A 12,439-nucleotide genomic window follows, 5' to 3' on the forward strand; every position below is an offset into this window, starting at 1 on the left:
TCGGAACCAGGCATAAAAAACCGCGTGCAGTAAACAACCCATATTAGAGGAGCAATAGCCAAGGTGAATGCATTATTTCGTGAGGCAAAAAATACTCCGATTTTGATGTAGGAAACAAACTGAAAATAAGTATGTTCGAAATTTTAATGCTTTCACCCCCTAGAATTGTTCTATATTAAAAAAATATACCCTTATTTTTTAATTTTGAAATCAAAGGATATTTAGAGGTCGCCCAAAGCGCTCAAAGTTTTCTATGTATTTTACATGGGAAAAAACAGACCTTTTGTAGAAATGGTAAAGAATTTTTAAAATTAATATTTTTCGATCGTAAAAATCTAGTATTTTTTTTTGCATGAAAACCAGGTGTGTAATTATTCACTTTGCCTTTTGAATCCTAGGCGAAATATTTAGTTATTATATATTTAAATATGTATGTATGTATGTACACTAGTTGATAGTCATGAATTTTAATCCTGTTAATAAGTACTTATAAATACAAAACTTATTATGAATAAACCGAAACTTAAATTAAATGTTATATATGTACATATTATTTATGTTCAACCATGATGTCAATATTTAAATGTATTGCTGCATTCTTTCGTACCTTATTTTCAATAAAAATTCCAAAACGCAAAAAATCCTATTGAAGTTTTTTTTGCTTTTCAAAATCCACGTGAGAAGTTAGTCAACAGTTAAAAACAGAGTGTAGTATTTTACAAAATGATTTCACATGTAAAACAGTCGAATTTCTCCTTTTCAAATCATTACTTTAATTCACAAATTCCATAGCGAACACATTTTTCGAAACTGCGTTTTTCGCAGATATTGGTCGGATAAATTAAAATACTCTTTCAGTAAAAATTTCAAAGTGTTTGTACCAAAAAAAGCGGAGTTACCTGCCTTTTTTTATAAAGCCTTACCTATTTTTGATATATTTTTTATAATGGCTGCGTTTCTTTATACATTCCGGATAATCCCATTTCACAGCGGGAATAAACAGAATGCCTTTGAAATATACGTTAACATATCATCAGGAACGTTCTAAACAAGGCGAATTTATATAAGGTGGTGTTAATAGCTCAGCTGATTTTGTGTATGTGTTTCGCCGCACGGCTTCTGATATCAATTTGAAAAATTTTGTTTGAATTTCTACACACACTATTACAGATTTTGACAGTTTATGCCGCCAAAGCAAAAACAAAATACATGTAAATTTTTGTTTTTGTACTCCTGCTATCACCTTATATTAATTCGCCTTGGTTCTAAAGAATAAGTAAACAAAAAAGTTTATTCCAAACGTTCAGAATGAATAAAGAAATGCAGCCAATGTTTTTTTGTTTCTCCTGTAACTACAATATAAAAAACTTCGTGAATTAAGGTAAGGAAATGTACTTTTCGGAATGATTTCATTCACAATTTTCTTTGAATGTTAAATACTCATAATATGGATATTCGCGCTTTTTTGTATTTGTTGTATCTTGTGTGAGGCTGCGGTTTCGTTAGTTCAATAAGTTATTTTTAGGTTCAAAAGAAAAACAAATAGAAATACATAAATGTAAAATTCACGTTTGGTCTTTTTTTAACTTTTTTAATACTTCATTGCTTTTTTTTCTGACTTTTTTCGGATTTGACTAGTGTTCTTGCCGACGTAGCCGAGTGCTTAGAGGTGCTTACTGCCACTCGGGTGGTCCATGGTTCAATTTCTGATCCCCTCGGCAGACAATGACAAACCTCCGAGCGTACTTCCGCCATAAAAAAACTTCGCTTCTTCGGAGGGGGAGTAATAGTGTAGATCTCTCCATTTGTGTCAAAAATGTTATACTGTTCATCCCCAAATAAGCTAGGATATAATTTTAAAGCTATTTAGGAATTTCCTTTAAACTGGAAAAAGCCTTGAAAACTTCGAAACACTCAGAACTTTTATTGAGAGGTCAGCATTTGAATGAAATGAAAAGACAGGCTTGTTCGATAAAAAAAAATCGGTTTATTCGATACTTGAAAAATCAAGAATTCAAAAACCTCCTATAAATGTAATAAAACACGACATATTTTCAATATATTTTCAGTTGAGATTGGGCATTTTTGAACCGAGCTCTAAGATAGACCGTTGTTCACTTAAATTATGAAGTAGGGCGTTCTTGAAGAGTTTTCTGAGATAGCGTGTTTTCGAACCGGCTGCCGAGATAGGTCGATCTTCTACTCAGCCGTCGATATGTAAATGTGTTAAGGATACTGTGGAAAAATGTTGCACGCCAATAATTGTTTTCTTTTAAATAATATCGCACATTTGCTGCAAAAGTCGAGAAAAATTCCTTTAAAGCTTACAGTTAACATAACTCGATAGCAAAATTTCCGAAAGGTAGCAGTTTGTAAAATATTTCCTAGCATACATTTTTAGTGGTATTTTTTAACAGGAACTTTGTTTTTATTTTCCTTTTTCATGGAAAACTACTTACATAGATTACAGAGATTTACAGAGATGAGAAGGCTTTGGGTGCTTGCGAGAGAACTATTCTCTAACGATGCTCCAATGAAAATAGCCTTCGACTCGGCACCCATGGGTGAACAAGGAAAGCAAGGTCGCGCAGGAACGAAATGTCAGCACCAAGTGCAGAAGCACCTCTCAGCACTCGGGATGGGCACCTGGCGAAAATTTGCAAAGGAGAGAGGCAATCGGCGAAGGTTTTTGGTCTCCGCCCGAACCGACAAACGGTTGTAGTGTTAAATAAGGAGAAGAATACTTATATTTATTACTTGTTTTTATGTTTCTATATATATTTCTCTTTTCGATATATATTTATCTCATATTTATCTGTTTCTTTCTTTTCTACATTGTAGTCTTCATCTCCATCTTCATCTCTTATCTTCACGCTCATCGCCTTCATCCCCATCACCTTCATCTTAATTTTTTAATTCATCTTAATCTCCACCTTCATCTTCTACTTAATATCCATCTTAAGGTTCTATTCTGTATGAAATTTTAGTGAACTTTTTTCAGATCTCAAAACCCGAAATTCAGCTATATCTCAAAAACTGTTCTACTCTCTTACATTTTAATTTCGTATACGGATTCAGCTTGAAATTTTACATTAGAATGAATATAAAAATGTCGCTGGTCGGACAATTTTTTCATTTCTGTAAACTTGCGTTATCGCGGACAAAAATTCAAGGCGGACCCGAGTGCGTTATATGATGAAAAACTTGTATTCCTTTTACCACGCCCAATACAAATTATATATCGTTGGAAAGCTTAGAAAATGATCTATCGAAATAAGCTATTCGCGAAAGAAACCTTTATGGTACATTGTCTAAGAAATGCAACAAATTTTTGCAAAAAATTATAGTCTTCACCAAAAAGCAATTTTTGATCCTCTATCCTAAGTGCTACATAAGAATTTTGAGAAACCTTGTGATTCTGAGAAAAAGGGCTGACATTTGTGTGTTGGAACTCGTATAATTCGACAAAAACCGCAGTAGAAAAAAAAATTCTTTTACACATTGGTTACCAGCAACAACTTGGTGTAGTTTGAACAAAATGCAGCCATAAAATATTTTTCCTGCTATATGTGGCGAATTTTGTCCCGTATGCTAATCGAAAGCATAAAGTCTATAGAATGTGTGAAAGACATCTGTGCAAATTACTATTATTACTTACCTGGTCATACCTGCCAACCCCATAGGTTGGCCTGTAAAAAAATAGACAACCCAACGTTTTCAAATGACACAAAAAAAAATGTAAAACGTTATGCAGGACTTAGACTTGACTTGACTGAAGCTTTGTTTCCAGGGAGGAGATTCTGTAACCAATTAAAGACCGAAAATTATCGCTAACTGGTTATAGAATCTTCCCCAGTTCTNTGTAAAACGTTATGCAGGACTTAGACTTGACTTGACTGAAGCTTTGTTTCCAGGGAGGAGATTCTGTAACCATTTAAAGACCGAAAATTATCGCTAACTGGTTATAGAATCTTCCCCAGTTCTTAAGAAGACGGTCAAGAAAAAATTGGCATTCATTCGTGTGATAACTGATATTTCACAGTCTGTTGCTTCACTCTTTCCTCAAGAAATAATGGAAAGGGCATATATTTCTGTTGCAAACATGGGTTGCCTTGTGATTTTTTTTACAAAAAACTTAAGAAAACCGTACTATAAAGAGTAGCAAATTTCTTAAGAACTGCGTGCTGCCCCTCGGCTTGCAATGGCAAACCTTCAAGTGTATTTCTGCCATGAAAAACAGGTTCTCATAAAAATACAATCGCCGTTCGGAGTCGGCGTAAAACATTTGTATATGTACATGCAAAATTGTAAACGTTGAACGTGAAATTGGATAAAAATCATGATTCAGTTATTAAAGGTTTTGTAAGGGCGTGTGTGAATCGGTAACAAAGTTCTATGGGGAAAGCTGTTGAATAATATTTTTACTATGGTGAGACAGTTTTGCCAATCTGTAGCTCGTTTCTGTAACAATTCTCTACCAAGGCGAATTGATATATGAATTCGCCGCCCTGTTCTCTACTGCTAATCAGTAGGTGAGAGTGACGTATTTTCTCTACCAGTAGAGAAATAATCGGTAGAGAAAAGTTACAGAAACGGGCTACTGCTGTGTGAAATGAAATATTTCTCGACAGCAGTAAATTTTTGATAACCGCAGATTTATGCGGAATGAAATATTATAAATTGATTTTGCGAAAATTTGATACTCCCACCCACAGGGAGGTTTTTTGGAAGCAGGAGAAAAAGAGCAAGAATTCAATAACCTTCAAAAAGTAGTGAAGTTCCACAAAAAGGTATTCATAATAGTGCATGGTAGTATTTGCTTTAATTATTTAATTGAAACCAGCTTGTTTACATAGAATATATAATGGGCCGTATGAATAAAAACTAAGAAATTGCTTTTGCTTGAAATTTCATACCTTTTACTTCAATTTTATTCGAATAAATTAGTAAAAGGTCTAAAATTGGAAAAAAAAAAATTACTTACTTATTTTTATTCATACGGCCCAATCTCTGATTGTTATTAAAAATAAATATTTATGTGTACATATATACCAAAGTTTCGTACGTGAGGCCGCGCATAAGTTGAGAAAGGATGGTCCACTTTGAGGGGTTTTACTCTTTTTTTTCCTTGTAAATTCTTTGGAATACCATTTACGGTTGGTGGGTATGATGCAATTATTTATTTGTGGAAGTTATATAATTTTGATAAAGAAGACGCCAAATAAAAACATTTGGTGCTTACTTTTCTTTCTCGGTTATGGCCCGATGGCATATAATACGGGTACGCGAGCTCTTAACAAGGGCTAGTGATGGGAGCTCTGACAGGCCATTGTGCGATTGGTATTCACGCGGTAAGATTAGGAATTTCAACCAATTCCTTTTGTATTAGCTGTCAAGAGGAAGATGAGCAGGAATCATCTCCACATTTTCATTAACCTTCGCGAGGCTAATATGGAAGCACTTTCGCTCATACTTCTTAACAAACACTGAACTATCGGGGATCGAAAGTAGCCGCATTCGTAATCGGTTCGAGGCGTTTCGCCGACTAAATTAAAGGTCTCCGTTCAGTTTTCTCGTGGTATTACAAAGGAAAATCTCCAAATTGTCCAATGTGTTCTTTTGCCTAGGGCAATCACTTAAACCTAACCAAACCGAAACTGTATTTCTTTCAGCTATGAAATAGTTTGTCACCTTACTCATACGCCATGTACGAGTATGTACGAGTACCTGCGGCTACGATGTGGCCTATATCCTACAAAAATGTTAGCACATTTTTATTTGACCAATCAAAACTTGTTTATTTATGCATCGATTTTCATCGTTAAGACCTTGATTTTTTTGGAAAAAGAACCGACCTTTTAAATTTTCTGTTTTCTTGTTTTCCCATAAATATAAAAATATTTTGAGAAAATGACCTGATCTGGAGAAACGATTTACAGATCCATAATCTATGACCCACAATTAAGCTTACTTGTGTCGGCGTTTTTGTGCCATTTTAAAACTTGAGATTTTCCTTACAAAGTTATTACTCCACAAAATATCCACTATACTTACCTCATTTACGACGAAAGCAAAATGATATGCAACTATTTTGTGTTCCAATTGCTATAAATTACATTGACGGCTAGATAAAAAAATAAAGTTATAGTAAAATAAACATTTGTACAAGAACGGACAATTTGATTTTAAAGCAGCTGCAACTATTAACTGCTATTTAGGTTAGTCATACAATTAACCGGAATTCGACCGCTCCGTATTACTACCCGATGTAGTGTTCGAGACATTCGAGGTATTCACGCGTTTCGAACGCGATGCTCTTAATTTCAAAAACTTCATGCCCATCATATAGATTTTCTCGTTGGCGTCTTGTAGAGCAGACGTCAACTCTGAATTCCGCTTGACGGTGTCCTCCTGCCAATGATGTTTTAAATTGTAATCCTTGTATAAAATATAAAAGTTAAATACACACACACATACCAGCAGCTTTGTGCGGTCGCTCAACAACGTTTTGATTTCGTGCATCTCGCGCATCATGGCGTTACGTTCCATCATCTGGTAATCACGTTGCATGCGACATTCATCTTGCAACTCATAATTCTGCTGCTTCAATTCGTACATTGCGCCCAACAGCTCATTCTGTTTAAGTATTATGGTACGTACTAAATTTTCCAAGTTCTCGATGGATATTTGTGCATCGTTGAGATGTTTTTTGAGTACCCAAATTTCCGCTTTAGCTGCAGCCAATTCTGTGGCCGATACCTCTTCGTTCAATTTGCTGCTGCTGCTGCTGCTGAAATGAGCAGAAATACATAGGTAAGAGTGGGGGAATAAACGTGGTAAATTTCGAGGTACTCTACTCCTGTTTGGTCTCATCTTTTGTCAAAGCGAGCGAATTTTGGGTTAACACCGATATGTCGCTGCCATCCGAGTTGAGTCCCATTAGCTTTCGGTTTTTCGATGTCACAAAATATTGGCACACACACGACATTTTGCTGTTTGGGGTGGTCTTGCTATTCGTGTTTAAATTAAATTAATATAAAGCGAGTTTAAGTTTGTAAAGTCTTTAAAGAAGCGTGACTGAAATGAATTTTAAAATTTCCGTATCACATTTGACATTGAGAAAAATTATAATTGGGGTCACCAACAGTTTTCTTGTTTCTTTCATTACTCGGAGCTTATACTTTTTTCTGATACGAAAAGAACTGCTCCTTTTTAGAAACATGTAGAAAAAAAAATAGGTGAATATGTACATATGTATATTCCAGTGGCGGTCCAGGATTTTACAAAGGGGGCTTTGGATCTATAGTTGTATCACCTTTTTGATTTACAAATAATTAAGACAGGGTTGATAGCCTTCGATGTGGCTCAAATTTTGACAGAAATCGACTGAAAAATATTTTAAAAATTTTAGGTCTGGCATATATCGATAAAACAATCTAGTTGGTTCAACAAAATTTTATATAACTTCACTCTTTTTTGCTATATTACAAAACTGAGGTGCCTTGGGAAGGTAATGAATCAAGTAATCAGATAAATAGCAATTTTTTCATACACAATTTCTTATGAAATGGCGATCCATATTCCCACATTTATTTGTATCAAGCCATATTCAATAAAATGACTAAGAATTTTTCTTTTTGATAAAATTTTTTTCCGAGATAGAGTCTCAAAGTTCTTAGAGATTATGAATTTTCGAAATTACCAAAAAAAGCAAAAACCCAAAAATGTGTTTCGGTCGACTTTAAATGCAAATGAATTGCCGAAGGACCACAAAATTTTTACTAGGCCTGATAAAGCGGAGCTGAATGGTTAGGCTCGCAACCAATTAATCATATGTAAATTCCTTCTTAATACGAAATTTCGTGACTTAAATGATTTTACAGCTGTTGGCGGTAGGCAGGAAAAGTAAAAATCATGGCATGTTAATGTCTATGCAGTATCTTCTCAACAACTAAAGTATGAGGCGTAATTCATAAAAAATAAAGTAGACTTAAAGAGCTCTATAAAGTGGCATTTTCATACAAATTTTCGATTTATAAAGCAGTTACTTCTTCACTTTTTATGAATTTGGATGTTAGAGTTTCAAAGGTAGAAAACCAACGCCTCCGCCTCCTCCCGAAAATCCTGGCACTGATATGTGCAATGTAAAAGGTAAATAGTATTGTATTACACTATAGTGGATATAAGACAAAATTTCTAAGCGTCAAATGTCTAGACATTCACCGAATTCGCTCTTCCTTGCAATAATTATGCCTAATCTGATTTTTCTTTGCGCTTGCTTTGTTAATTATATATAACATCTCATACTTTTGAACCAATTAAATCCAAGCACTGAAACACTTTACTTACAAGTAAAATTCCTTAACGCAACAATTAAACTACCAGCACTCACGAGCATCGAATGCTCACTTCAGATTTAGCACGAATTTTCGAGTACATTGGTGTCGGTCAAATAGCGTGATTGAATTTATTTCATACAATTATTTACTACTCAAGTCAAGAACTTTTGATGGCAGGTAGTAAGATATCGACAAAGTAAAAAACGAAATCACTTGGTGGCATGAAAGCTACTATGTAATCAATTAAGTAAATTGTCAATGACGGCACAATGCCGCAGGACACCTTAGGACACTGCATTGTGACGTCATTGGTTAGCGTGAAGAACTTAAAAGACATTGAAAATGAGGAAAATGATGGCGTAGTCAAATAGAAAAAGCTTGTACACAGACATACATAGTACGTGCATACATAAAGTCCATAGATTTTTTAATATCTGTGCTGCTTTCAAGTCATAACTATTGCGTGATGAAAATAGAGATAGAGCTCTATACCTACATATGTATGTATGCATACGTACGTGTACACGTGTACACTACAATGTATAAATACACAGATTATAAGGATAACACACCCTTGTTGTTAACTTAGTATGACGAATGAAATATGTACGTACATACATATTCATATGCATTTAGAGGTATGATATTAAGATTGACCTACCGTAAGCTGCCGAATTAAGGACGTATAGAGAATTCGGTACAATTATTATTTAATGTTTTTTTTTCAATCAAACCAATAATAATAATACATTGGCGCCTACACAATATGTTAGCGTTTGGCCGAGCTTCTCCTCCGAATTGTAGCGTGAGCCTTGACATTGTCACATAAAGGCGATTGCATTTTCATGAGAAGTTTTCTTATGACAAAGTAGTAGTAGCAAAAATGAAAATTTTTTAACTAAAATAACAATAACACTATATTGCGAATGAAAAATATTTAAACTTTAATATGGAAAATTTTACTCATACGCCATGTACGTGTATGTACGAGTAGGGCCAAGTACGATATGGCGTATGAGTAACATTATTTCATGCTCCTATTTCATACAAAAAAAATTATTGCACATTTTCATTTGGCCATTCACCACTTGTTTATTTATCCATCGATTTTCATCGTTAGTGGCATGATACGATAATTTTTAACCGACTTCCAAAAAAGGAGGAGGTTATCAGTTCGTCGGAATATTTTTTTTTGTTTTTTTGTTTTTTTTTGTTTTGTTTTATGTATGTTACCGCATAACTTTGGACCGCGTCAACCGATTTCGATTCGGATCATGAGATATATATATATATATATTTTTTTTTATATGGGAGTTGAAGTCGGTTTTTTTTTTGCTAAAAATTACTAGTTAGAAGGTAATTTCACTTAACAATTTTTGACATAAACCGAGTCTGTAACAAACGCGCAATGTGGCCGATGCTAATGCTACGATATAGAAATTGGGGATTTTCGCTTATTATTATAGATATTTTTTAACAGAACATGAAGATATTTATATATTTGATAATTGATCACTTCATTTTTAATATACATACATATACGCATTTAATAGATACTTACATACCTGCCACTGCTAATCACATAAAAAACATATCGTCGATATTTTTGCAAAACCGCCCATCGACCATTTGCAAAGCCACTCAAATTCCACAGGAGAGCGAAAAAACGGGTGTTCTTTGAAGGCATTGCCTTGATAGGCGGTATTTTCTCTCGCAATTATTTTACAAATCTGTTATTTTAATAACGATTTTACGATTCTTATGCATAAATCTCGATGCCTGGAGTTCAAGGTAACCAAATCTCATTTTTGTCACAATGGCAATTTAGGCGGTTTTGAAACTGGTTTTTCTTGTTTAAAATGTTTTAGATCCACAACAGATTAGTCGGAGCAATTAAGTTGGTGTAGTGTGCGCTCCTCCATACATCTTCATGTATGTATGTACATATTTCAAGCGAGCCCCAAGTATTTAAATCGGCGGCCGATAAAGTCTGTGGTGTGCGACGGCTCTTTGGTTGTATCCTTACATCTATTCCGTGTATTGCAACATCCATGGAAGCAGCACGTAATTTTTTAATAATTTCTTATGCAGAAAATTATTAAAAAAGTATTTGAAAATTTCTGTTTGGCTTTCCTTTGTTTTATTTTTCCAACGTCAAAAGCTGGATGTTTTTTTTTAAGTTGGTAAAACAAAAAATACGAAACACTTTGTCTGTCAGATAGCTAAGATGGCGGATAAGAAGAAGAAGTGAAACTACCTTCTGATAATTATTGTACAAAAAATGTGCTAGTTTTCATTTTTTTCCTTGTTAAAGGCATGATAAAAATATAGTAAGGTAGAACCGCTGAGAGTTACTTTTAAAATTCTTGACGTTTCCAAACAATTTAATTTTTAAATTTACTCACAGACTCACACACACATTTTCATTTTCAATCTCAAGCAACAACAATTTCGAAAAATTTAATTTTTTTATTTTCAATTTTATATGATTTTAAAATGCTGACAAACTTAAAAAAAAAATCATGGCCGACAAATTGAGAGAACGGTTCTACCTTGCTATGCTTTTATCATGGTTAAAGGGCCGTTTTCAGCTCTCAAGAAAAACAAAAAATTCATATAGAATGACGCATAATCAAGGCGAATTTATATAAGGTGATAGCAGGAGTACAAAAACAAAAACTTACATGTATTTTGTTTTTGCTTTGGCGGCATAAACTGTCAAAATATGTAAGAGTGTGTGTGGAAATTCAAACAAAATTTTTAAATTTGACATAAGAATCCGTGAGGCGAAACACATACACAAAATCAGCTGATCTAGTAACACCACCTTATATAAATTCGCCTTGCGCATAATGAAATAAATTTTCTTCTATCAAAATTTATTAAATCAATTTGCAGCTCTCAAAAAAATGTATTTCTTCAAGAAAATTTACAGCAAAAGCAAAGTGCTTTTTCAAGCAACAGAATTAATTAAAAATATTTCCTGTGATTTTTCTTGAGAGCTGGGTGCCAATTTTTGTTCTGCGAAAACGTGAAGTGAAAACATTTTTCATCACTTCACATAAAAATACGATTCTGCTTTCAAATGGGAAAAAATTAATATGTCAAAAATTTTTCACTGTGAAACTTTTTTCACAAAGTTTTGTGGCTTTGAAAACCACCATCTTGTGATAAAGAATATCATTGTCTTAAACTCACAATAATTTACCAAATAATTACTTGCTAGCTAGGAATAGCCTTTAATGATCGAGAATCGCTTAAAATGATATAACGAAACGATAAATTGAAAAAATTAAATTTTCATTTACATTGAATTTTTCATTTTCACTTCACGGTTTCATTGAACCGGAATGGGCCCCGGGATTATAAGCTTAAAGTCCAAAGCTGGGTTATGCAAGACTTAGACTTAACTTGTCTTACCTAGAAACTTAGACGCGATTACTCTTCGTGTCATCTATTGCATTTTTTATTTTGTTTTACACTAAAATTGATACAAATCTACATTTAATATATGTAAATATATTTACAAATAGTGATTGTTTTTATTTTATTTTCTGTCGTTATTTGAAAGCTTGTTTTTCGATTGCCAGATGAATTACATTTATACAAAAAATTATATTTGTGTGACTTATTTGTAGGGATTTTATTAAAAATGAAATGGCAGCATGATTCTCTCACAGCTCTCTTTGCACTTAGAAATTTAACTTAGAAATCAAAAATCTATAGTTATCCAGTTTTTAAGTGAAGATGTTTTGTGGGTAACTACATACACGGCGCTGCTTATTTGCCAGATATACAATTTTCAAGTGAAGTCAAGTCTGAGTCTTGCATAACTGAGCTTTTAGAACTTTTTTCATAAAAATGAAAATAGTTTGTGTAATTGACCTGATTTGGTTAAACGGTATACAGATCCATAATATTCAATCCAATGTTAAGTTCAGAGTTTTGAGTTAACTAGAAACAAAAAATCCTTTTTAAATTAAAGGAATTGATTACTAATTACAATTCCTTGTAATTTGTAATTCAGAGTAATTCAATTCCTAAAGGAATCATTACGACCCAGCTTTACCTACGGTCCCTTTCTCTTTCTTTAAAAAAAA

The 12,439-nt window shown here is 33.6% G+C and overlaps 1 protein-coding gene across 1 annotated transcript; it reads right to left on the reverse strand.

Annotated features, from left to right (window-relative positions):
- Positions 1–6,207: 6,207 nt before the first annotated feature.
- On the reverse strand, positions 6,208–6,988 carry LOC108370986 (uncharacterized). The gene is made up of 3 exons (XM_017626451.1): positions 6,858–6,988; positions 6,478–6,784; positions 6,208–6,411 (listed from the first exon to the last, which is right to left on the reverse strand). The coding sequence occupies exons 1-3, from the start codon at positions 6,986–6,988 to the stop codon at positions 6,232–6,234; spliced, it is 618 nt and encodes a 205-aa protein (XP_017481940.1). The 3' UTR covers positions 6,208–6,231.
- Between the last annotated feature and the right edge of the window lie 5,451 nt (positions 6,989–12,439).

Source organism: Rhagoletis zephyria, unplaced genomic scaffold (assembly GCF_001687245.7).
Source record: "Rhagoletis zephyria isolate East Lansing unplaced genomic scaffold, Rhagoletis_zephyria_1.1 Rzeph_scaffold_04625, whole genome shotgun sequence".
Lineage (NCBI taxonomy): Eukaryota > Metazoa > Arthropoda > Insecta > Diptera > Tephritidae > Rhagoletis > Rhagoletis zephyria.